This window comes from Westerdykella ornata, assembly GCF_010094085.1.
Source record: "Westerdykella ornata strain CBS 379.55 unplaced genomic scaffold EI97scaffold_1, whole genome shotgun sequence".
NCBI lineage: Eukaryota > Fungi > Ascomycota > Dothideomycetes > Pleosporales > Sporormiaceae > Westerdykella > Westerdykella ornata.
In genome coordinates, this window is record NW_022986851.1 from 2,501,667 (window position 1) to 2,527,744 (window position 26,078).

Here is a 26,078-nt window from a genome sequence, read left to right on the forward strand (position 1 = left end):
GTAGGAGTTCGCCTGTAGAAGGAGAATGAAAAGCAGACAAGTGTACTCTGGCGCTAGTATCGCAAGCATAATAATAAGCCGCAGGTTTCATCGAGGATGAGGAAATGGGTCGAATTCAGCAGCTTTGACGAGAAAATTAAGTTATCAGATCCGTCGCATGGTGGATCCCATTATGTTCTTGTACTGCACGTCTTATTGGGCGCGGCGTCGTGGCGTTGAAAGGGCGCCATGTTTGACCATCTGATAAAGAAGCCCACACTGCCAGACAGCTGCGTTCCTCTTTGGCGGTCCCACTCGCGATGCGAGGTATCCGAAGTCGGCCATTGCAGAGTCATAGATGCTTTGGAGATGGTCTTGGAGGTGGCCGAAAGAGTTTGTCCTTTGTTTGCTCTCGGCTTGTGGCAGTCAGGAGCTTCCACGGGACGGGGCCTTGGCCGTATTTTGCTGACATTTTCTTAGAAGTAGCCCCAGCTCGCTACCTAGGTATGAATGGGCGAACCCGGGGCGGTCACAGTTTCTTCCGTCTGTCCTTTTTCTCTGGCCATAGCTATCCCTGGGCTTCTCTCGTTTATCCCATCTTTCCCCCCCCCATCTCCCTAGCTTAACCTACCCCACCCCACCGTCCTTCCCCCCCCAATTCTCACGGCCACCATGGAAGCGCCGAGAGTCCCACGCCGGATTCCATCATGACTAATACGACTAGCGGGTTCTCTGAGCCATCTCTTCCCTGGTCGAGGTTTCAAGGTTGGCTCCATGCGCGAGTCGGCTTCGTCCTTGCAGCCCAGTGCTAGCAATGGGTGGGCGCAAACCCGGAAGAGCGCCTTGGACCTTTTTCACATACCTATCCACGCGTTCCCCTGTCGTTATTATCAAACGGCCGTGATTTTCTGAGGAGCAGGGCTTTTCCGCCTTCTGAGTTCCCCTGTTGGAGTTTCCCCGCGTCTTTGGTCGACCAAGTGCAACTCACCCCGTCTGCATGTTCGAGCCATCCGCTTCTTTCACCACTCGGCTTAGCGTACATTCTCAAGCACCTTTGGAACCCGTCACTCCAGGCTGTATCTTGGATCCAACCTGGAAGGAGCCACCCTGTCACGTGTGCTACCTCCCAGCTCCCGCGGGCGAGGTCATATCATTCCCGGTTGACTTCATCTGCATAGATATCCTTTGCCGCTCAAACGGTACTCTAGGGTAGACTTCCAGAGTCAAGCATTCATATACGTGCGTCGTCCTAGCCAATCGCTGCTCGACAGTCTCTCATCGCTCCAGTTCCCGCTCGAAGTCAACTTTGGTAAAGCCATCGACTTACAAGTGGCTCCTCAGATTCAATCACTCGAAATCCTGGAAATCTTCCTAGTACTGCATACCTTCTTGAGGCGTGTCCTGCGGCTGGTTATGCAATACTGTTCTTACTTGCAGTCCCGAAATGACACCACCCTCCAATCCGGGCCTCTCCATCCTGAACGGGCATCCCAGCTTGATCCCAGGTCCTACCCTCCTCCACGAACTTGTGCCATCCCCCACAAACGTAGAGAATCTCGCCATCGATTTTCTTGAAGATGGAATCAGGAGAGAGATTTCGTACAAATCGCTGCACTCCCTTAGCGATCTTCTTGCAAGGCGGATCGCCAGTGCCTTGGCCACCCTGACACATGCCTGTCCCGTTGTCCCCATCTTTCTACCTCAGTGTCCTGAGCTTTACATCGCAATATTAGCCGTCCTCAAAGCAGGAAAGGCTTTCTGCCCTCTCAGCCTAGACACTCCATCAGAGAGACTCGAGTTCATTCTCGGCGATCTGAACGCAGGCCTGGTTGTCACAACATTAGCGCATCGCTCAGATGTCTTTGCAAGGACAAACATAATCACTTTATACATGGATGGTGGTCCCTATGACGACGATGTTACGGCTCCGCCCAGCGTCGTGACGACCGATCTGGCATATGTGTTGTATACATCAGGTTCCACCGGTCTACCCAAAGCCGTGGGAGTTTCTCATCAAGCCGTCACTCAGAGCCTACTGGCTCATCATCGCCACATCCCAGACTTCAACCGCTTCCTTCAATTCGCTGCGCCGACCTTTGACGTTTCTATCTTCGAGATCTTCTTCACCCTCTTCCGCGGCCGAACCATCGTAGGCTGTTCTCGTTCACGCATGCTTGCCGATCTGCCCGCTACCATCAACAAACTGCACGTCGATGCTGCCGAACTAACCCCTACAGTTGTTGGCAATCTGCTTCAGGGTCGAACAAGCGTACCAAGCCTCACGTTACTGCTGACCATTGGGGAGATGCTAACAAGAAAGATTATTGAAGACTTTGGCGGCGACTCCGAGTCCCAAAGCATATTATGGGGCATGTATGGGCCAACTGAGGCAGCTATCCATTGCACCCTGCAAGCTGGATTCCAGAAAGGCTCTGTCGTTGGCAATATTGGTTATCCCCTCGATACTGTTTCAATCTTCATCGCAAAACCGACATGCGAAGGAGACTTGGCCGCCGATGTGACAATTCTTCCAATTGGAGAAGTGGGCGAATTGGTCGTAGGTGGTTATCAACTTGCAGAAGGATATTTAAACCGCCCGGAACAAACAGCAGCTGCTTTTGTACAACACCCGGTTTTCGGCCGCCTCTACAGAACTGGCGATAGAGCCCGCCTCCTGCCAGACGGCACATTAGAATGTCTTGGCCGTATCACCTCCGGACAGGTCAAATTGAAGGGTCAAAGGGTGGAGCTTGGTGAAATCGAACAGTACCTCTCGAAAATTGAAGGCTGCCTCGCGTCGATAGTCCTCGTCGTCGACGACATTTTGGTGGCTTTCTGCACAGTAGGACCAGCTTCACTTACAAGGGACCATATTATATCTGCCTGCAAACGTTGGCTACCCAGCTATATGGTACCCGCAGATATCGTCTTCGTACGTCACATGCCACAATCGACATCTGGAAAAGTTGACAGAAATGCCCTGAGGTCGTTGTACCTCCGCGGAAGAATCTCGAGGGAGCTCCCCACTCCACCTGAGTCACCTCCAAACTCCCCTATCTACCAGATCCTTCAAGACGTTTTAGGGAGGCCAATTCCGCTATCCACTCCTCTGGCATCTCTGGGACTGGACTCACTCTGCTCCATCCGAGTAGTATCTCTCCTGCGCGCAAAAGGCTATAACGTGAGCGCCGCCGATGTAATGTCCGCTTCTCACATGGAGGACCTTGCCTCAATCTGTGATTCCACAATTGGGAAGATTGAGGAACCGCCACTTTCCAAAACCTACGACGATCTTAAGGAATTGACACTCAAGCTGCCAACTGTCGCACGCTACCGCGATTTAATAGTCGAGATTATCCCCTGCACGCCTTTACAAGAAGCTATGCTTGCAGAGTCGATGCACCAACCGGGTGTTTACTGTAACTGGATTGAGCTCGAACTATCCACTTTCCATACACTCACCGAAATCAGAAGTCATATAGACCGCCTTGCCGGAGATAATGAGATATTGCGTTCTGGATTCGCACCTGTACGAACAAGTACGGGATCCTTCTCCCAAATCATCTTGGAAAGACTGGATTCTGATCAGATCAAGGTCGTGGATCGATTTTCAAGGGAATACACTCTCGAATCAGATGAAGCTCTGCTCCGACCATTTAGCGTACAGGTGGATATGAACCTGCCAAGACCTAAACTTCTATTCCAGATGCACCACGCATTGTACGACGGCTGGTCCGTTGATCTCATATTACGCGATTTGAACAACCTGTTCCAAGATAAACCAATCGATGCCCGACCGCCATACCGTCAGGTCGTGCAATATTACTCTGGAACGCAGCACGGAGACGTGGCGAAAGCCCATATCTCATACTGGAGTCGACAACTTGATGGTTATAACCCTATCAACTTGCCTAACTTCAATGGGAAGATAATAGGATCTAAATCCGTTGAAAGACACACCAGGATATCCGGAGTGGACGCACGACTGTTGCTTAGTCGTGCCCAAGAGTACTCAGTCAATCCCCAGGTATTCTACCAAGCCGCGGTCATCCGTATGATGAGCCTCTTCCTAGGTTCTACCGATGTGGCCATTGGTACTGTAACCTCTGGAAGGACAATCCCCTTGACCGACATCGAAAGGATTGTGGGACCATGCATCGCCTCACTCCCGTTACGCGTTGATCTTGCAGAATGTCGCACGGGTCTCGATGTGCTACGAAATGTCCAAAGGGCAAACAGAGAAATGATCCAACATTGCACATTACCTCTAAAAGATATCGTGAAGATCCGTGGCCTTCGTCCAGGCACCCAGATATTCGATGTTCTCTTTGTCTGGCAACAATCGCTCTTCCCCACTCATCATGATGATACCATAAAGATACTTGACAACGCGGATCAGCTTGAGTACAAATTGACCCTAGAGTTTGAACCGCACGAAGATTGCATTTTCTCTAAAGCTACCTATGATCCTCGCACTTTTCCTGAGGCCTCAATTCGCCATCTCTTCCACCAGGTCGACGATATCGTCAGGTACCTTCTGAATACTGCTCACGAGAATTTCGACAGAGTGCTGGGCTGCTTCAGTCCCGAGACTCTATCCATTGCCAATCCAATTCCGAAATCGAAACCCATCAAACATGGTCCGGCTTATGCTGTAGAGAGATGGGCGGTGGAGACACCTTGCCGGGAAGCCATTCTTTTAGCTTCTCGGAGGGATGGGGCTCTGAGAATAACATGGAGTATCTCATACCAGGATCTCAATATGCGAGCTAACCAACTGGCACATGCTCTGGCAAAACTCGGTTTACAAGAAGACGAGCTGATTGGTGTCATTATGGAGAAGTCCATTGATCTTTACGTCGCGATTCTAGCGATACTGAAGTTGGGTCATGGATATTTACCCATTGTGCCTGATACACCTGCAGAGAGGACAGCTAGAATACTGACAAATGCTCGTATCCGGATTTGTATAAGTGAACGAGCCATATCACGACGGATTCGTGGCATATCGTCGTGCCACGTCATTGACGTTGACCTCATGGATTTTTCGTTACATCGTCATTGGAACCCCGAAGTAGTCTACGAGGGATCAAATGTTGCCTACGCGGTGTACACATCCGGCAGCACTGGTACCCCAAAAGGCGTTTTGGTCACACAGGACAATCTCATGAGCAACATTGAATATCTCTACAGTGTTTATCCTACAACCCCAAACTCAAGACTGTTACAGGCCTGCTCCCAGGCTTTCGACGTCTCAGTGTTCGAGATATTCTTCGCCTGGTACGCTGGTATTTGCTTGTGTACGGCCACTAAAGACGATCTCTTCAGCGATTTGGAGAATTCGATAAGGATCCTAAGAGTCACACACCTAAGCCTCACTCCCACTGTCGCTTCACTCATCAATCCGGATCGCGTACCAAGCGTTCAATTTCTCGTAACTGCCGGGGAGGCTCTTACAGAGCATGTTAGGAGACAATGGTCAAGCAGGGGACTGTACCAAGGCTACGGTCCGTCTGAGACCACGAATATCTGTACTGTTCGCGGGCCTTTCAGAACCGAAGACCTGATCAACAATATAGGGTCTCCATTTGAGAACACGTCGGCCTTCGTCTTAGCCCCGGAGGGTGAACATATCTTACCTCGAGGCGCTGTAGGCGAGCTCTGCTTTGGCGGAACGCAGGTCTTCCGCGGCTATATGAATGACCCGGAGCTTACCGCGAGGAAAATCATAGAACATCCTCAGTACGGTCGAATCTATCGTTCCGGCGATATGGGAATACTGCTTCCGGATGATTCTATACTATTCACCGGCCGCATCGATGACCAGGTCAAAATACGTGGACAGCGAGTGGAACTCGGCGAGATCACCTCGAAGATACTTGACAACAACGACGTCGAAGACTGCGTAACACTCCTTTTCCAATTGGAAAACGATAACCAGCGATTGGTGGCATTTTGGGTTCCCAAAAATGCGAGCAGCGACGTTTTCGAACCACTCACACCAGCCGAGTTTCATCCTGCCATTGTTTCCATCTACCAGACGCTGGGCTCGAATTTACCAGAATATATGGTGCCGACGCATCTGGTGCCCATATCCAAGATTCCCCAAACCGCTCAATCCAAAGTTGACAAAAGACTCCTTTTTTCCACGTACAAAGGCATATCAAATGAGTTCCTTGAACCGGCGGCGTTCAGCGTGTTGCCGATGGGAAAATCCAACGGTTTTAATGAGAGGGAAAGATTGATTGCGGCAATTCTAGCCGACATCATCAAAGTGCCCCAAGACTCTATCTCGCCGACAGCGTCTTTCTTCAACTTAGGGTTGGACTCCCTATCCGCTGTACATTTCTCAAGAGAGCTCAGGTACGCTAGAGTTGCGGACGTCCCTGTCTCTTCCATCATGAAGCACTCCACCGTCGCCGCTTTATCCGCGAAGTACCCTCATTTCGAGGAGCCGCGAATTCCACGTCTGGCACGAGCAAAAAAAGCTCAGGACGTTTTAACTCGTAGGCTGCGACGGCGGTTAGCTTTAGATTACAGGGCCCAAATAGTGCAGGTGCAAGAGCTACTGCCCTGTACAGCTTTACAGGAGGCTATGGTTTCTAGGTCAATCGAGGGCCGCGATTTATCTTATTGCAACACCATGATTTTCAGCGTGAACGGAGACATTCATCGCTTACAAGAATGCTGGGCGGAGATGTTTAAAAGACACCAGATCCTTCGCACCGCCTTTCTACCCACCGATGAACCGGATCGTCCATTCGTTCAAGCTGTACTGCGCTATGAGCAATTCCAATGCGAGGAGATCCAGTCAGCTCGAAACTTTCAAATCGAGGTTTCCAAATCGATTTTACAGTTGCTTCAATCTGGCAAGCCACCAATCCGGCTCATGACTCGGCAGACTGATTCGTCGAACCAGTTGATTCTATGTTGCCATCATGCTCTTTATGACGGTGTAGCGATGGCAGTGCTTATGAAGGAAGTCGAGCAGGTATATCATGGAGAACAGCTGCAGCCGCCCGTTCCGTACGAACCATACCTGTACCATGTTGTCTGTCATGACTTTGCTGCCGCTGATCGATTCTGGGAGTCTGCCCTCGTCGGTATTGAGCCCACCAATTTTCCTTCTCTCACTGGCAACACGAAAGATCTGGAGCCCACCTTGGCCACCTCTGTTTCCTCGAAGGTTTTGAGTACCTCTTTGAGCGAAGCATCACGATTCAGCCACAGCATTGGAGTTTCACTCCTTTCGGTCATACAGGCCACATGGGCTAAACTTCTCTATTTCTATACAGGGGAACAAGACTTGTGCTTCGGAAACGTCGTGAGTGGGCGGACCCTACCAGAAGACGACTTGGACCGCTTGGTGGCGCCTTGCTTCAACACTGTTCCTGTTCGCGTCAATACTGGGTTCGAAAAGAGCAACATTTGCATTGTCAAGGAATTCCACGCATTTGGCATTGATAGTATGCCATATCAACTAACTCCGCTCCGCCGCATCCAAGCACACATGTGTAGAGGTCAAGGCCCTCTTTTCAACACAATTGTCCTTCTCCAGCAACCTACCACTGCTCTGGATAAAGCTATTTGGACCCTGGATGAAGATATTGGAGACATGGAACTTCCCGTCGTTTGCGAGGTACTCCAGGAAACAGCGGGAGACTTGCTAAGGCTGAATTTACACCACGACACTTCGCTCATATCAATTGATGATGCGAAGGTCGTACTGGAAACTTTCAGTCATGCTCTTCAATGTCTCCTCAAGTTTCCCGATGCTCCAGCTAGGGATACTATCGGCTTTCCTCGAGAATTGTTGGCTACCGCCAATCCGGATATCGACATACAGGAATTGGCGGACTCCCAATTCCTGCACTCCGCCTTTGAAAGAAATGTCATGGTTCGCCCCGGGCATATTGCGCTCGACTTTATACATAGCAGTGGCAGCAGAACAAGTTGGTCTTTCGAACAGCTCAATGCGTTGGCGAATCAAACTGCGCATTGCCTGATTTCGCAAGGTATTGGCCCTGAGGATATAGTGCCCATCCACATGCTCAAGGGTCCTCAGTTCTACGCTAGCGTTCTTGGGGTCTTGAAAGCGGGTGCCGCTTTTACCCCATTCAACCCCGATCTTCCAAAGGCCAGGAAAGAATTCATGCTTGCTGAACTCAGCTCGAAGGCCATACTATGCGCCGAAGGGGAAGAGCTGGATTGGTGCCCTAACATCATGCCCATAAACGTGTCAGATACACAACAATATTCGACAGAGAACCCAACGGTACCAGATCTGGCACCTACAAACTTGGCGTATTGCTTGTACACATCCGGGTCTACAGGGGTGCCGAAAGCAGTGAGCATGGAGCATCGTGCACCCATTCAAACGATCCAAAACAGCAGAGATCGAATACCATGGCATCCCGACTCAAGATTGCTACAATATGCAGCCACCACATTTGATATGTGCTATTACGATTGTTTCATAGCTTGGTCTTTTGGCTTTACTCTCTGCGCTGCAGAACAAGCCGCAATGCTTGATGACCTTCCCAGTGTGATTAGATCACTCAACGTGGACCTCCTGGACCTTACACCTTCGGTCGCTGCATCACTCAAAAGAGCAGAGGTGCCTTCAGTACGGTGGTTGTACTGCATTGGGGAGGCTATGTCTCCAGAAGTTGTAAAAGAATGGGACGGAGCATGTGTCAACTCTTATGGTCCCACAGAGGCTGCATTCTGCACAACCATCTTCCCTGTAGAACCCGGAAGGAGCGTCAATGTTTTCGGCAAGCCGTTTCTTTCGACTACTTTAACTGTTGTTCCTCTGTCAGGTGGAGATGTGTTGCCAATTTTTGGCGTAGGAGAGCTATATATTGGCGGCGCACAACTGGCTAGGGGTTACCATAACAGGCCTGATTTGACCGAAGAAAGATTTGTTTTACGGGGTGAGAAGAGATTTTATAAGAGCGGGGATATGGTTCGCATGCTGCGTGACGGCAACTTTGAGTTCATCGGCCGAGCAGACGATCAAGTCAAGATTCGCGGTCTCAGGGTCGAGCTCGGAGAGATTAACAGCGTCATTCAAGCAAGTGACGACCGCATACAGTCTGTCACGACGCAGATACTGCAAACGGATGCGAGGTCGAAACACCAATTGGTAGCCTTCATGGTTGCTGGCCCGTCAGACAAGGAGCAGCGGACCGAGATAAAGCGCAAGGCTGAACGAGCGGCGCTGAATTATCTCCCAACGTATATGGTTCCGCAATTCTACATCTTCCTGGGCAAGATACCCAAGTCTCCTGCCGGGAAGATCGCCAAGAAGGCCCTGGCGAGCATTTTCCTGAGCGACGTCAACATAAGGCCTGATCCAGAGCTTGACGACGCCAGGGCTGGGAGGGAAGATTGGACAGAAACGGAATGCCAGATTCGGGAAGTGTTTGCGAAAATATCTGGGAGTCCTCCAGAGAGGATCAATCCTGCCACCACCATATACCAGCTTGGCCTTGATAGCATCAGTGCGGTACAGGTCGCGGCTGGTCTACGGAAGAGAGGCTTCTCTGTCACTGTGAGTCATGTTCTAAAGTATATGACCTGCCGAGCACTTGGGATCTATCTCGCCGACTCGTCGCCCAAGGCAGTGGTGGACGCCACAGCTTTCGACTTCGGATCTTTTGATCAGAATGCACGACCAGATATCGTTCGGGCATTGCACATTGCGGATCAGGATATTGAGAGGATTTCCCCCTGCACGCCTGTGCAAAAGGGTATGATCTCACAATTTCTTTCGCGCCATGGATCACTTTACTTCAATCACATGCGCCTGCATCTCCATTCGAATGTCGATCTGCTCCGACTTCAAGCCGCCTGGTCAACGGCGATGAGTTCGCACCGAATGCTTCGCACTGGATACTTTCAAGTTGATGATCCAAAGCATGCTTTCGCCATGATACACTATGCCGAATCGGCTTTCAAGCTCCCATGGGAGGATAGGACTGACTCGCAAGCCGTGTCAACGGAAGAATGGCTCAACCGGGCAGCAAAGAACGCAAGTGACAACCTCCACGAGCCAGGATGGCGTATACGGCTAGTGAAGGAAAACAACGAGGTTATGCTGGACCTCGCAATATTCCATGCCTTGTACGATGCCCAAAGCCTGAGTATTCTTCTCGAAGATGTCTTAAAATCATACACGAAGCGGACGATTAGCCCACCGGTAGCCATTGAGCCCGTTATCAGCACCATTCTGAAGCTCAGCAGCGAAGACAATACTGAGTCGAGGGACTTTTGGAGAACTCTATCATCGACCGTCACTTTGAACCGATTTCCTGACTTGTCGCCTCTGAGATACCCACCTGCGCCTCCCTCGGTGCTCACACATACTTGTACAGTGCCTCTACGAGAATTTGAAAAGGGATGTCGGGAGTCGAATATCACGCTACAGGCAGCTGGCATTGCTGCTTGGATGTCGTTGCTGTTTGCTTATACGGGAGAAGCTTCCGCAACTTGTGGTGTGGTGCTGTCCGGTCGCAGTTTCGACGCTGCTCGGTCTGTTGTCTTTCCGTGTATCACGACTGTGCCTTTCGCATGTACTGTTGGCGATGACAAGAAGGGGATGCTGAAAGAGATTATGGCTCTGAATGCGGAAATTCAGCAGCACCAGTTCGTTCCCCTGAATGAGATTCAAAGACTGATGGGTCATCCGAACGAGGCGTTGTTCGATACACTGTTCACTTTTCAGAAGATTCAGGATAGCCAGGGTCACAATGATCTATGGAAAGTTGTCGATGAGAAAGCGGCGGTCGAGTATCCGGTTTCTATCGAGCTGGAACCGAAGGGCGATTTTCTCGAGCTGCGACTCACGTTCCTACCACACGTCATACCTCAACCGCAGGCTTCGCTCATGCTGAAACAACTCGAGCAATTGATAATGGATTTTGCTCTTCTGGAGACGAACACTGGGACCGAGGAGTATGATCCGTCACTGTATTCCATTACGCGCCCGAGTGAACCAATTCTGCCCTCCGACGTTGCGTTACTGCATGAACTTGTTGAGTATTCTGCAGCCCGAACACCAAGTGATATTGCACTTGAGTTCGCGACATCCGTCGATGAGGGCAATTTCAAGAGTCAATCCTGGACATATGCGCAGCTTGATTCGGAAAGCAACAAGATTGCCCACCTTCTTATCTCCCACGGAGCGCGCCCTGGTTCTCTCATAGGTATATGCTTTGACAAATGCCCAGAGGCGTATTTTGCCGTAGTGGGGATCCTGAAAGCTGGTTGTGCATTTCTAGCACTGGATCCGGGTGCCCCTGTTGCTCGCAAATCTTACATTGTGCAGGACTCTGGTGCAAGTCTCGTACTGTCGATGTCTGCGCAGTCGCGTGAATTACGTGAGAAGACGACGGCAACGGTTATCGATTTGGACTTCGTCGATTTGGGTTCTGCATCGACAGAGAAGCCTGTCTTATCTCGAGCAATCGATCCGCAGGACTGCAGTTATTGTCTTTACACGTCTGGGACTACAGGAACACCGAAAGGATGCGAAATCACGCATGAGAATGCTGTACAAGCGCTCATGGCATTCAGGCGGATCTTCAGCGGTCACTGGAATTCTGACTCACGTTGGTTGCAATTTGCCTCCTTCCACTTCGATGTGTGTGTCCTGGAGATGTTCTGGACCTGGTCTGTTGGCATCAGACTTGTTTGCGCGCCTCGCGATGTCATATTGGATGACCTGGCGGCAACAATCAATGCGCTACAGGTTACACACATCGATCTCACTCCTAGTCTCGCACGGCTTCTACATCCGGATGATGTGCCAAGCCTGTGCAGAGGCGTCTTTATCACAGGCGGGGAGAGTCTGAAGCAGGAGATTCTAGATGTCTGGGGCCCCAAGGCTGTCATCTACAACGGCTACGGTCCTACTGAGGCGACCATCGGTGTCACAATGTACCCGCGCGTTCCGGAAAACGGGAAACCGTCGAATATCGGGCCTCAGTTCGACAACGTGGGCTCTTTCGTGCTGAAGCCCAATTCCGATGTTCCAGTGCTGAGGGGTGGTGTCGGTGAACTTTGCGTGTCAGGCAAACTGGTGGGGAAAGGGTATTTGAATCGTCCAGAACTGACTAGTGAACGGTTTCCCTACCTCGCCCGCTTCGGAGAGAGAGTTTATCGCACTGGTGACCTGGCCAGGATCTTGCATGATGGCACCTTCGACTTCTTGGGTCGTGCAGACGACCAGGTCAAGTTACGCGGTCAGCGGCTTGAAATCGGGGAGATCAATTCGATCATCAAGCAGTCTGCTAGCGGTATCTCGGATGTTGCGACGTTAGTATTGAAACATCCGAAACAGCAGAAGGAGCAGCTTGTCAGTTTTATCATAAGTACTTCAAAGCGGGACGTCGAACCTCGGATTCTCTTTCAGAGTGCAAAGGATGCAGTGGCTGCCAGAGAGGCATGCCAGCAACGCTTGCCGGGTTACATGGTTCCGACGCATTTCGTCTCTTTATCGGCTATGCCGTTGTCTGCGAACAATAAGGCCGATCATAGGAGGCTTAGAGAGATGTATGAGGCTCTTTCGGTAAGCGATCTTCAGATGCTTTCCAGATCGACGGAGGAGAAAGAGGAGGTTTGGGTAGCCGATGAACGCAGAATTGCTCAGATTCTGCAAGATTTCCTGCGGATTGGGACTGATGTCAAGAGGAACACAAGTTTGTTTGAACTTGGTCTCGATTCTATCTCGGTCATTGGGTTTACACGGGCACTAAAGAACGCTGGATTTTCTGAGGCAAGCGTGTCTATTGTCTTGAAAAACGATTCCGTCTCCAGACTTGCGAAGGCTCTATCTGCGACTATGGTGTCCTCTAATCACCGTGCCGCCGTCGCCGCAGCTCAACAAGAGATTGCAGCTGTTCAGCATCGATATCGACGGGCCGCTGCGGCGATGCTGGACACCGACGTTGCGGATATTGAGGCTGTTGCGCCGTGCACGCCCCTCCAGCAGGGAATGATTGCCAGGTCCCTTAGCAGTGACAAAGGCTTATACTTCAACGCCTTTTACTTTGAGATATCCGAAGAGACTGACCAGGAGAGGCTACGGGATGCATGGGAAACCGCCTTCTCGGCTATTCAGGTCCTACGGACAGCTTTCTTGGACACCGAAGACGGGTATATGCAGGCCGTGCGTCGAAAGCCGACCCTCCCCTGGAAGTCTTGCGACCTTTCTGGTAATGGGCAGCTTTCAGATCGATTGCAGCAGTTAAAGGGGGATTGGTGGCTCTCTAACAGGTCACTATTACGGACACCATTTGAACTACACCTCGTTACGGCAGCCGAACACCGGATCCTGGCTGTCCATGTCTTCCACGCTCTCTACGATGGTATCAGCATTGATTTGCTCTTTGAAAGAGTGTGGAGGATCTATAATAAGCAGCGGCTCGATGATGTCGGTCCGTCGTTCCTCTCCGCCCTGCCATATGGACCTTTGAGAAACTGCACAGGCGCTCGGGAGTTCTGGAAAGGGCGAATCCGTCCTGAAATGAGTCGCAGGCTGACTACAGAAAATTCATCTTCTGGCAGTGCTGCCATGGTACATCGACAAATCGGCTCTCTAAAGGGATTCCAGAGAGTAAGACGCAGACTTCAGGTCACTCCCCAAGCCGTTCTGCAAGCCTGTTGGGCTACTGTACTGCACACTCATCTGAAAGGCACTCCCACTCTCGGGGTAGTCACATCAGGGCGCAGTATCGACTTCGAAGGTGCTGAGCGTATCATTGGACCAATGTTCAACACCCTGCCCTACCAGCATGAAGTTGGGCCCAAGGAAACATGGGCGTCGATCATCAAGAGGACTCACGAGTTCAATGTAGCAGCCCATCCGTACCAGCATACTCCGCTGAGAGATATCATGAAGTGGGTGAACAGGAAATCCGACCAGCCGCTTTTCGATAATTTGTTCGTATACCAGGTCTCGCAGGATGGGAAGGAATGGGCGAAGAATGACTTATGGAGATTGCAGGAGGGAGAGCCGGTGGCGGATTATCCGCTGGCTTTTGAGGTGGAGCAGATTGAGGAGACTGTTTTGAAAGTTACTGTGGTTGCGGAGCCGAGTGCTGTGGGTGAAGCTACGGCGCACATGCTGCTGGAAAATTTTGAAGAATCGTTACGGAAGGCGCTGGAGGATCCTGATGCGCAGGTCGACTTAGGCATGCCAGACACCACCGATGTGGACAACCGTGCGGACAGCGAAATTGACCATGCCGTCGACAGCAAGGCGGCGACCAAGAGCGACTTCACCTGGACAGAGCAGGCCATACAGATGCGAGAGGTCATTGCTCGTGTCGCTGGAACAGATACAGCACATATAACCGATACGACATCAATCTTCGAGCTGGGCCTGGACAGTATCGACGCCATCAAGCTCGCGTCGCGGCTGAGGAAGAACAACATCCGTCTTCGTGTTAGCGATATCATGCGTACCCGCACTATTGCGAGTATGCTAACACTAGTCTCTGGAAGCGAACCCGAGAGCGCAGTTGGGACAAGACATTCGGTCTTCGACATCCAAAAGAAACGACTGGAGGAGCTTATGCCTCAACTTGGAGTGTCGCCTGCCAACGTCGACCATATCCTACCGGTCACTCCCTTGCAAGAGGCCATGGTTGCAGAGATGTTGGCTTCCGAGTACAGGGAATACTACAACCATGACGTGCTGAAGCTTACGTCCGATGTCGATGTAGAAAAGCTTCGGCATGCTTTCGAAGTAGTAGTCACGGAATCGTCAATACTGCGGACTTCGTTCTTGATGATTGATGATCCGCGAATTGACTGCTCGTTCGCTCAGCTGGTGCATCGCGAACCGCACGACTTCTTTCATTACTGGAGGGTGGACACCGAACCAGACTTCACCAAGGTTATGGAGAGTATGCGTGAAAAGGCTATGGCTGTTGGTACGAAGACACCACTCTTCCATATCAACATCGTCGAGTCAGCAGAGCATACATATCTCGTCCTCTCAATCTCGCACGCCCTGTACGACGGCTGGTCGCTGAGTCTTCTCCACTCCGACATCAACGAAGCATATCACGGTAGCTTCAAACCTCGGCTCAGCTATGAGCCTGCTCTAAGAGATATCTTGAATGCCTCCGGACCCGAAGGTGCCGAGTTTTGGCGGGATTATCTCTCTGATGCTAAGCCCTCAATGTTCAAACGCAGGGAAAGTATGGAAAGCCCACCTTCACCGCACGTGCACAGACTTGAACAGAACAGCCAAATCCAACTGGCCGATTTGACCGCCTTCGCGAAAGGAAACAACATCACGCTCCAATCACTCGGCCAAACCGCGTACGCCCTAGTCCTCGCGTCCTATGTCCAATCTCTCGATGTCACATTCGGCTGCGTACTATCCGGCCGGGACGACGAACAAATGTCCAATATCCTCTTCCCTACAATGAATACAGTAGCCATTCGCGCCATCCTGCACGGCTCGCGGAAAGATATGCTGCAGTATATGCAGCGGAATTTGCTCAATCTTAAACCTTGGCAGCATTTTCCGCTAAGAAAGGCGCAGGCTTTGGCTGGAGCGAAGGGAAGGCTTTTTGAGAGTTTGTTCATTTACCAGAGGGGTCCAGGGGAGAATTATGGACGTGGAAGAGCGAGAAAGAAATTGTATGAGAGTGTTGGTGGGCAGAGTGATGTGGAGTATCCGGTTTGCGTGGAGATGGAGGTTGCAAGCGGACAGTTGATCTGGAGGTGTGCGGTTAAAGATGATGTTTTTGATGCAACAGGAGCGGAAGAATTCCTGAATGGATTGGATAAAGTCATGAGAGCGATGATGGAGCAGCCGGATGAGCCGACTATCGAGTTTGCACCTGCCGGTGTCTCGGTTTGCGGGCTTCCTGCGTTCCAGCAGCGGGACAATGGAGCGGTAGACTCGGAAAAGAGAGTGAAGGCAGAAGCGGAGCCAGCTGAGCCGGAAAAGAAAGAAACAACGGCTCTCAAGAACTTACGCGATGTTCTCGCCCTCGTGTCTGGAATCCCAGAAGAGGAGATAAAGAAGGATATGACCATTTTCCATCTTGGCCTCGACTCTATCAGCGCCATCAAGGTTTCTGCGCATCTTCGGAAACGGGGTATCAAAGTCACTGTGGGGGATATGCTCAAGGCCGGCAGTATTGGGAATTTGGCGAAACTCCTGCAGGGGAGGATATCCACAAAGGAGGAGAAAGCCAGAGATGATACCGCCACAGTGGTTCAGGAGGCTCTGCGGCATATTGATCGATCAGCGGTGCTGCAAAAGGCTGGTATCGAGGAGGTGAATGTGGAGCGTATTCTACCCACCACGGCGGGCCAGAGGTATATGATGTCCATGTGGCTCAAGTCACAAGGCGCGCTTTTCTATCCGGAATTCCCGTATCGGCTTGAAGGAGATGTATCCTTTGTCAAGATTCAACAATCGTGGCAAAGACTGGTGGCAGCGAATCCAATTCTGCGGACTTCCTTTATACCACTCGAGAATAACCGCATTTCATGGCTTCAGGTGGTCCTGCACAAAGTTACAGCTTCTGTCAAAGATATCACGGGGTTGGATCAGGAAGCAGTCGCCCAATTCGTTGAAGAATGCGCACTACAACAACCATATGCGCAGCTTTTTGCCGCCAAGGGCCCGACCGAATGGACCTTGAGGCTCAAGATCCACCACGGCCTGTACGACGGTGTAAGCCTACCACTTCTCATGCGCCAGTTCTGCGAACTCTGCAATGGCAGTGAACTTCCTGCAGTCCCTCAGGATATATTCGACAAATTCATTGCGACCTCTGTCCCAACATCAGCACAGGAACAACGAAGGTCGTTCTGGGCAAACTACCTCCGCGACCTCGAACCTAGCCACCTACCTCAACCCGCCTCCCCGCCAATATTGAGGACTGAGATTTTCAAGCCTGCGCTCGTACAAGGCCTAAGCGGGCTGGACGCTCTGGCACGTTCCTCGGGTCTAACAATCCAATCCTTCGTTATCGCGCCGTATGCCAAACTATACGCCTCCATGACAGCCACGCCGGCGAATCAAGACGTGCTTATTGGGATATATCTTGCGAATCGTTCGCATCCTCGTATCCCCGATCTCTCGGATGCGCCCATCCCAACAGTCAATCTCGTCCCTCTGCGAGTGAATCTGCCGCTGCAAAAAGATGTCTTGGCAGTTGCGGCACAGGTGCAGAAGGATATACAAGCCATTAGCAATGAGGTTAATGCGAGTGTTAGTCTGCAAGAGATTTGGCAGTGGACGGGAGTGAGGGTCGATACCTTTTTGAATGTCCTGAAGTTGCCTGATGTGTCAGCCATCGATAGTGCTGAGGGAAGAGAGGATGGTTTGCGGATTACGCCGGTACAGGAGTGGGATAAAGGTGTAGAGAGGGTGGTGGAGACGCCGCGTTTATTTTCGGTGGAGGAGATTGGAAGTGTGGTTGGTGTTGATGCGCAAGGGGTTGGGGAGGCATATTTGGTAAGTGACCCGGAGTCTTTGTGTACCAGTTTAAGAGGGTTGTGACTGATGATGAGTAGCATGCTGTTGATGTTGAAGTTACGGTACGGAATGGTGCGTTGGATGTGGGTGTTTTTGCGCCGGAGGAGATGCTGGGTTTGAGGAGTGCGGAGGAGTTGGTGGAGGGGTTGAGGAGGGAGATTGTGACATTGCTCGAGGAATGAATATACAATGGGAGGTGGAAGACGAGGTATATTGAGTAGTTCCTATGCTTCTTTATGTCCTCTAGTGGGGATCGACTTCGGGTGTTTTGGTGTTTGGGTTGGGTTATAATGAGCAGATAGTACAGAGACACCCGTTAACGTCTGGCGCAGATGGCGTATTTGGTGATGTAAAACGCTAGTGGCTGTGTGCAGCGCTTGCCAACCTGATTCGGTTACTTATATTTATGGACGTTAAGGTAGGAATCGAGGACAGGATATTCAAGCAACCTGCTATACCTCGCCTGATTTTCGAACCTAGAATATGGATTCAAATATCTTGGATACTATTGATGCTCGCAACAATGCGTTAGATTTAAATATAACGGGAGTGATAACATTCTATATAATATATAGTAGGATTTATAGCTCTTGCATCCACAATAGGAAATGTTTCTACCGTTCTAGAGAATTTCGAGTCAGCTCGTTAGGAAGTTGAATCAAAGGTGTCAATCACGCGGAGTAGGCTAGGCAAGCGCTGCATCGTTATGAGAGCTACCGCCTTTTTCGTCAGCGAAATGCTGGCTTTGGCTTCGGTTGCTCCAGCCCTGCTGCAGCTGCATTGCATCTTATCACAATTCTATGAAAGCTGAAGTAAGCAAATATGAGATCTAGTATGAAGTTCAGAAAAATGTGTTATCGTCATAGATTGGTTTCTCAGTCCTCTGTCTATTCGGTATCATCTCACAGCCGCCATCTTTTCTCCTACTTCCTGCCCTAACCGGTGTCCGACCCGATAATCGGCTTAGACACCTACGCAGACATAGTAGTCCAACCACAGGTTACTACAGCTTGAATCCACTGCCTTGTTCCACGAGAGGAACTGATTGAGCGTAATGCCCGCATTGGTGTATATGGACCAACAGCTGTCACCGGATTTGACCTTGTAGAACCTGTTGCAGTTTGCAACAATATTGGGCATCTGAGGCGTGGGCCCAGAGGGTGTGTTCGTGGGTTGGGGTGTCTGTTTCGTTGTGGTGGCCGCTCCGGGAACGTGGACGCAGACGTAGTAGTCGAGCCAGAGGTTACTACATTCTGGGAGAGAGGCAAATCAGTATCAGAGCACAGTTTTTGGAACAGTGGAATACATCCGAGCGTTGATGTAGGTGTTCCAGCTCATGAACTGGGCCACGCTGATACCGTGTTTGTTGGCAATGGTGCACACTGGTCTCCGGACGAGACTCTATAGAACGGTCACAGTTTCCTGCAAGACCAGGCATGGTGGGAGAGACGCTGGAGGCATTGGCAGTGGTGGTAAAAGCTTTAGTGGTAGTCGGTGCCTTTGAGATCGTCGATTTTCTGAGAGTAGTGCTGGGGGGCTGTCCCGTTGTAGGTGAGTTGTTGTTGACCGTCCCCATCACACAGTAGGGTTTGCCTGTATCCAAATCAGGGCAGTTGATATCAGTGTTGAACTCTTTGAGGCGATTGACAGATAACCCCTAGCTAGCCGCAAAACTTTGGCACGTAGCTCCGCTATCGGTAGCTATGGCAAAGTCGCAGTCCACGCCGCGGATTGAGAGACGCGCAGTAGCAGAGGCATGCCCCAAGAAGAGCCCAAGAGCGAAAATTGTTGTGGATCGCATCGCTCTGAGCTTGGCCTTTCCGCGGACGAAGAACGAATTGTGGACTGGGATAAGAGATGAGAGACTCGCTGTCCTGATTGCCCTTGACATTCACCCTCTGAGGCCCGGAGCCCTCATGTTATACTTAAGCTTCTCTCCAGATGGACTTCGTTTGTGAGTCCCTCACTGTCCCGTGGAATTCTTCATTCTGGTGCCGCTGGCTAAAATGACTGAGGTCCAGAAGATTACGATTGATGCTCGCTGCGTACTGTACTCCATCCTCGCCACATCGCAAGACTCGAATTCACAAGCGTTGGTGCACGTTGATATCCATATTACAACGCTACAACATACTGAGAGTCATCAAATTTCCTAATCGGTCTAGCCCCTTTCTAAGTTCCCAGTAGCGGTTTTTGCGGCGGAACTGCATCCATTACTTGGCATTGATAATACGCGACCTGCGCGGCCGGTGGGTATTTGGTCAGCGTAGGGAGCTCTCTGGAACTGTTTTTCGTGCTCCTACCGTGTTTTGCATCGAAATTGTCCAAGACTTCTGACAAAGCAGGGGAAGTTCCCACTACGCCTATCGAGCATCGGATTGGATACACACTGTCTTCGTTGCATATCATTTTGGTGAAAAGCATTTGGCCATATCCCTAGGTCAGTATCATAGCTATAGCTATACCTACTAGACGGGCCGATAGCCTTGGCAGGGGATGTTCGTTCATGATGGTGCAGAAGGGTCAGGTCGGTGCGCCATAGATTACCCGAGGCCTCTTGACTACAAAAAGTCTCCTCCAAGACCGTCCCTGATATGCTCCAGCGCGCAGCCTCTCGCTAACTTCTCTTATTAATTTCTTTTTCCGCATTGCTGTCTGTTTTTCGCCGTTCGTCACACGCTCTTTCTTCCTCTTTCCGCTTGGCATCAGCATGCACGTCTTCTCCTGGACAACCTGGTGGTTCCTTGCAGCGTCGATGGTGCCCGTCGGTGCTGGCGCGAGCAAAACTTCGGGCGTCGTCGAAGTAGATCTGGTCTTCCCGCGAAATGAGACGTACGCACCGACGCCACTTCTCCCCATTATTTTTGCTTTCCAGAATGCCGAGCTCGCGCCCTCGGTCGGCTTCCAGATCCGCTTCTATGCAGCTGACTGGAAGACGTGGGACCCGAGCAAAATGTGGACTATTTTCACTCACGAGTATGACATGAGATGGGCAAACTTCACAAGTCGCGAGCCCTACTTTGAATACGACCCATTCAAATCGTTCAGAGACGAGGGTACTTGGTTGCTCGTCTGGGAGGTGACCTGGGCTAGTTGCAACGACACCCAGGATCGGTACTATCGTGATCGCCCCATCCTCAACACTACCGGAGGCCAGATCATCTTTACCACCAAAATATCCGGCCCAGAGATTGACCTCATCGCCGCTACGAATGACCAGAACTGTGCTGAGAACTGGGGAGTGGCGGTCGACGTTCCAGATGTTCGAGATGCTCCGAGTGGCGTGGAGTGGTTTCCCAGCACGACATGTGCTGTGACAGCGACCACCACTCCCAAACCGGATCCGTGCAAAGTCAAAATTGACGCGGAAATTGCCTCGAGCATATCGTCTTCGATGACTTCCGCAGTATGCAACTCTGCCTCTACCGATATTCCAGTCCCCTGCCCATCGAAAAAGAGTGCCGCACATCAACTGCGCATTGGGGGCTGGGCCTGTTTGTTGGCTGCTTTCGGAGCGTTGGGTCACTCATTGACATGAACAGGAGGGTCATATCTGTAATGTTTAACCGGGATTGAGCATATCTAGTTAATGATTGGTTCTACACAAACGTCCACGATGACATCAGACACCGCCAAACATCAATGGCAGTTTTCATTGAGATGAATGGTCCAGTCCTGTTGTGACCGTGCAGCCTGGGGCTAATAGATTAAAATTTCAGAGATGAACATCCAGAGCATCCCGTCTCACGGTTTGCTCTTCAACCCCTCACCTCAGAATCTCAAACCCCAATCTGAAAAACACAACCAACACTGGCGAATACCGACAAGAAAAGCCAACAGTCAATTGAAGTATCCCGTCTCATGATTTGTTCTCCAAGCCCTTTGCTCCTCAAATCCTTACCTCAGACATCTAAATCTGCAACTTGTAAAAACTCAACCTGCACTGGCGAGTACTGACAGGAAATGCCAATGCCAACCAGCAATCAAATTATCCCTTCTGAGGATTTGCCACTCAAGCACTTGGCTCTGCTAGGCCTTACTTAAAATTCTCAATCCGCAATCTGCAAAAACACCACCAACACCGCCGAATACCTACACGCAAACGTCAGTCAACCCCCTCACTCGCAACTCAGGAAGAAAAGGAAGCACACTCACGCCGCCGCAGCCGCCAAACTCTCAAACGGCTTCGCCACCGTCGTCAAACTAATCAACACCAAAAACACCGCTACAAACCCAGTAATAATACCCAGCCTCTTGATCGTCTTATTCGGTCCCTTTGTCACTGCTAGCACCCACAACGGCGCTATCAACATCGCCATCCCCGCTGCAGTAATCAGCATAGTAATGGTCCTGTCGATTCGGCTGTCGGAGCTGAAGTGCAGCGTTTCGGATAGTGGATGCTGAGCTGTGGCGTGGTTGGCAAGATGGGACGGGGCGCGTTTGCGCCATATGCGTGCTAGGCGGAAGCGGGAGGAGTGCTCGAGAAAGTGGCGTAAAGGAGTAGTAGCTCGGGGGACAAGGGAGATGAGGTCGTGGTCGTGGGTGATGTAGGCGGTTTCGGGGGCGTGGATGCAGACGTTCTGGGTGTTTGCGTGCCAGTTACGCAGGGATTCGGTGTCCCATTTGGGGACCTTGGGACGGGATCGCAGCGTGGAGTGTTGGATTAGAAGAGCATCTGTTGGCAGGTAAGAGATCGATTTTTCTGTTCGAATTGGGTCATGGTGGCTCACTGTACTCTTTCAGCTTAGGATGCAGCTCTTCCAAGATTTTCGAGCGTTCCGGTACAGGTTCTAGTCGAAACGAGCCATTGTGGATGTCCGGTGCTGTCTTGGCCGAGTGAAGCGTATCAAGTTCCTCTAGTCTTTCTTCAAGGCGGACAATCTGGTCTTGAAGATATAGAAGTACTCGAGCATTGAGATCTCCGAAACGCCTGAACACGAGAAAATTGTCATCGGACGCGAGAAAGCTGGAATACGAGCGGTATCCGAGATATTTCCATGGTTTGCGGAGGATCTCCTCGTCAACTGGTGGTGGAGGAGAGGGCAGGCGGTGGGGGAGACGGGAGGAAGGGGAAGGACTAGGCATTGATGCACAGGATAGGCGGGGTGAGGTCCATGGATGGTCTTTTTCAGCTCTTACCGTATGCATGCTAAGCTGCAGCACCGAGGCGTGATGCCGAAAATTGTTGAATGCATCATGCATGTCTCAGCCTTGCGCGGTGTTTCTCAGATTTTATCAAAAATACCTTGCCATCATAGATCAGCACTACGACATTCATGAAGGAACTAGATTGACTAGAGAGAAATATTTTTCTAATTCGCCAAATTACAAGGGTGAGTAAGGTATACGATTCCTACGGTGAAAAAGCCCGACTTTGCCTGCGTGTGGGAACCACCCCGCATGACTACCGTACGCTTCAATGACAAAAACTTGGACCCATCCCCACGAACTGCATGCATGCCTACAGCCCCTGCATATGCAGCAGTTCAGCTGTCGACCTTCCAGCCATCAAACCCACAATCCAATCAGAACTCGTAAAGGCACCACTTCATCCCATACGGCACCCCCGTCAGCAGAGTATCCAAAACCATCTTTTACGATGTAGCCTCGCCGTGCATATATGAGATTCCTTGATTCCACCCAGTTGCAACCTTACCTATTCAATCCTTAGTACACCACTGCGACAAATATGAGCAACCACCCGCAGAGACAAGATGACGGGGAAATGCGGGCTACGGAGAGCAAAGCCTACGATTTACAAACTGCCTCTCCCTCGGACGGTTGTGGAGTGCCCGTGACAGCGTATCCTTCGCTCGACTCCTCACCTTCGGCCCCTTTGTATGTGCACTCTCCGTTCACTGATGACGTTCTCCCACATTCAGAATAATAAACCCAATTATTTCATGTCTCTCCTTCTCGATAGCCTCCAGCCTAAGAGACACACCTTCATACAAACCTTCAATTGAGCTTCTGAATCCTCAGTCATATACATCGCTTCCACAACCCTAACTGACCGTCTCTCCTCTAGCGAACGGGAAGATACTTCCGCCTACGTCCTCGACGACCACCGTCCACACCTGGCCACGGATGCACCACCGGCCCAGCAATCCCCGATGCCATCATCTAGGTCCTCATCCTTCGCTGCGCGAGCCCCGACACCCGAGACAACCCAGGCCGCCTACGTCCTTCCCATGGACCAGGACCCAGACATCACCGTATACCCGCCTCCACTCCCACAATCCACATCGTCCTCTAGCTCCTCTAGCTCAACCTCATCCCAGGCGCACCCACCCCCCATAGCAGAAGAAGCTATCGCATACGTCCTCCCCGCCGACCATGACGCAGACACCACCGCATACCTGCCTTCACTCCCACAATCCGCATTTTCCTCTCGCTCCTCCAGCTCTGGCTCAACCTCATCCGCGCGGCACCTTCCCCCGTTAGCACAAGAAGAGGCCGTCGCATACGTCCTCCCCATCGACGACCGCACACCACGCACATCCGCAGAACCAGCACCCACCGAATCCCCTCAATCTCGTCGACTAGCCCGAGCCTTGGCCTCTGGAGCCGCCGCCGCGGCATACGTCGTCCCCTCCTCGTCAAACCCCGACTCAGCCGTCACCGTCCTGCCGCCTCCCACATCCGCAACTCCTCCACCACCAGCAGTCTTGCCCTTCCCATTCACCACCTCGGCATACGTCCTCCCTACCTCGTCGAACTCCAACCCAACCGTCACCGTCCTACCCCCTCCTACATCTCCGCCCGGTTCCACATCTGTCCTCCCTTCCCCCTTCTCCTCCAACTCCAGAAACCCAGTATTATTTGCGGTGGCTCCCCCTCCCACATCATATTCCCGGCCCAAACCCTCACCCTCCTCCTCCCGATCTAGTTCCTTGTCCAGCTTCTTCGCGAAAATCGGCGGCACCCCTTCGGCTCCTCCTCCTCCTCCTCCTCGGGTCGACCCCTCGACATCAAACATGCCTTCTTCCTCCTCCTCGGATCCTGCCGCCACCACTAATATTACAACAAACAACAACGACAGCAACAACAACAACAACAACTACAACAGCATACTCAATCCTAACCCACTTCCTCTTTTCACCCCCGGACGCCCAACCAGCCCCATCCGATTCGGTTCCGCCTACGTCTCCCGCATACCAGAATCTAGTAGCGTGACCGCCGATCCACCACCTGCAGGTGGAGGAACGTGGAACGAATCACCACCTCCTCCATTCGCAAAAGGACGAGGGAAGGGGAATACTAAGAAGAGGGACAGGTCGTGTTCGCTATTCTCGTGTTTTAGTTGAATTTGTAATTTCTCCTGTTAAACCTGTAATATAATAGTCGTCGTTAAGGGGCGCAATAGGAATAGAAATTATAACTTCTGTTATCCTATCAGCTCTGGTGTGGTTTGTTTAGACTTGGTCGGAATACCTTTGCCATCATAGCCTAGCACTTAAAGAATTCATGAAGGAGCTGAATTAAGTAAAAGGAAAAATTCTTCTGATTTGCACAAAGATAAGGGCGCGGAAAGGAACTAGATTGAGTAGGAAAGGAATATTCCTCCGCCCTGCTGAATTTTAACGGCGTGTAAGCTATACTATAGATCCTTGCGGCGGAGAAGCCGACTTTGCCTGCGGAGCGCCCTGCCCGCATGTCACCACTTCACCGACAACCTTGAAACCGTGAACAGATAAACCGCATGCATAGTTTGAGGTGCAATGCCCCTGCCTATCTATGCAGCAGCACAGCTGTTGCTCAGCCCGCCATCAAACCCCTAATCCAATCAGAACTTACAAGACACCGGGGAATGCCACGTAATCCCATACGACCACACCCATCAACCACCATATCCAAAACCCATCTCTTCACTACGCAGCCTCGCTGTGCATATATGAGAGCCCTTGATTCCACCCAATTGCAACTTTCACCATTCAACCCATAACATTCAACCCATAACAATCACCCGTACCATCCAACTCTAGTACATACATAACAGCAACAAGATGAGCGACCACCCGCAGAAAAAGGACGACGCAGAAACGCAGGCCGCAGAGAACAAAACCTCCGATTCCAAAACCGAGCCTCAGCCTCCCTTGGACGGCTCTGCAGCCACCCTGCCCGCGATAGAGTGCCCGTACGTTTACCCTCCCTTCAACAGCTGCCCCCCACTGCATTCACAAGCAATCAATCAATCACTCCAAATGCCTCCCATGCCCCTCCCTCGTTCCATAATCTCCAACCCCAAGGACCACACCCTCATAGAAACCCTCAATCAAGCCTCCCCGTCCAATTCTCTAGAAATATATCGCTTCCACTCCCAACTTACTAACCCGCCCCGACCCCTCCAGCGAAGAAGAAGAAGAAGAAATCCCCAGCCTCAAAGCATCAGCATTCGTGCTCCCCCGCTCGTCGAACGCCACCCGAGCATTTACCGTCGTGCCCCCTCCAACATCTCCGCCCGTTACCGCACCAGGAGGTGCCACATCACCCGGACAGGTAAGGAAGCACTCGACATCGAGCCCCATTCCTTTCCCTTCCCTGCCTACTCCTACTCCTCCTCCTACTCCTCCTCCTACTCCTC

General features: G+C 51.3%; 5 protein-coding genes across 5 annotated transcripts; 3 read left to right on the forward strand and 2 right to left on the reverse strand.

The window, feature by feature from the left end:
* Window positions 1–1,423: 1,423 nt before the first annotated feature.
* Window positions 1,424–17,676, forward strand: EI97DRAFT_368418 (nonribosomal peptide synthetase-like protein 2; the record flags this gene model as incomplete). Its single annotated transcript, XM_033795135.1, has 2 exons — window positions 1,424–17,473; window positions 17,533–17,676. 2 exons carry the CDS (start codon window positions 1,424–1,426, stop codon window positions 17,674–17,676), a joined length of 16,194 nt encoding a protein of 5,397 aa, XP_033659071.1.
* A 781-nt stretch (window positions 17,677–18,457) lies between these two features.
* On the reverse strand, window positions 18,458–19,295 carry EI97DRAFT_447481 (uncharacterized protein; the record flags this gene model as incomplete). The annotated part of the gene is made up of 4 exons (XM_033800096.1): window positions 18,458–18,740; window positions 18,801–18,876; window positions 18,911–19,126; window positions 19,169–19,295. 4 exons carry the CDS (start codon window positions 19,293–19,295, stop codon window positions 18,458–18,460), a joined length of 702 nt encoding a protein of 233 aa, XP_033659072.1.
* Window positions 19,296–19,844: 549 nt separating this feature from the next.
* EI97DRAFT_429549 (uncharacterized protein) lies at window positions 19,845–21,128 on the forward strand. Its single transcript, XM_033797463.1, has one exon. It carries the CDS (start codon window positions 20,205–20,207, stop codon window positions 21,030–21,032), a length of 828 nt encoding a protein of 275 aa, XP_033659073.1. The 5' UTR covers window positions 19,845–20,204; the 3' UTR covers window positions 21,033–21,128.
* Window positions 21,129–21,232: 104 nt separating this feature from the next.
* EI97DRAFT_463847 (uncharacterized protein) lies at window positions 21,233–22,579 on the reverse strand (the record flags this gene model as incomplete). Its single annotated transcript, XM_033801385.1, has 2 exons — window positions 21,233–22,169; window positions 22,225–22,579. The coding sequence occupies 2 exons, from the start codon at window positions 22,577–22,579 to the stop codon at window positions 21,646–21,648; spliced, it is 879 nt and encodes a 292-aa protein (XP_033659074.1). The 3' UTR covers window positions 21,233–21,645.
* A 604-nt stretch (window positions 22,580–23,183) lies between these two features.
* Window positions 23,184–24,801, forward strand: EI97DRAFT_473104 (uncharacterized protein; the record flags this gene model as incomplete). The annotated part of the gene is made up of 2 exons (XM_033801872.1): window positions 23,184–23,332; window positions 23,523–24,801. The coding sequence occupies 2 exons, from the start codon at window positions 23,184–23,186 to the stop codon at window positions 24,799–24,801; spliced, it is 1,428 nt and encodes a 475-aa protein (XP_033659075.1).
* Window positions 24,802–26,078: the final 1,277 nt, after the last annotated feature.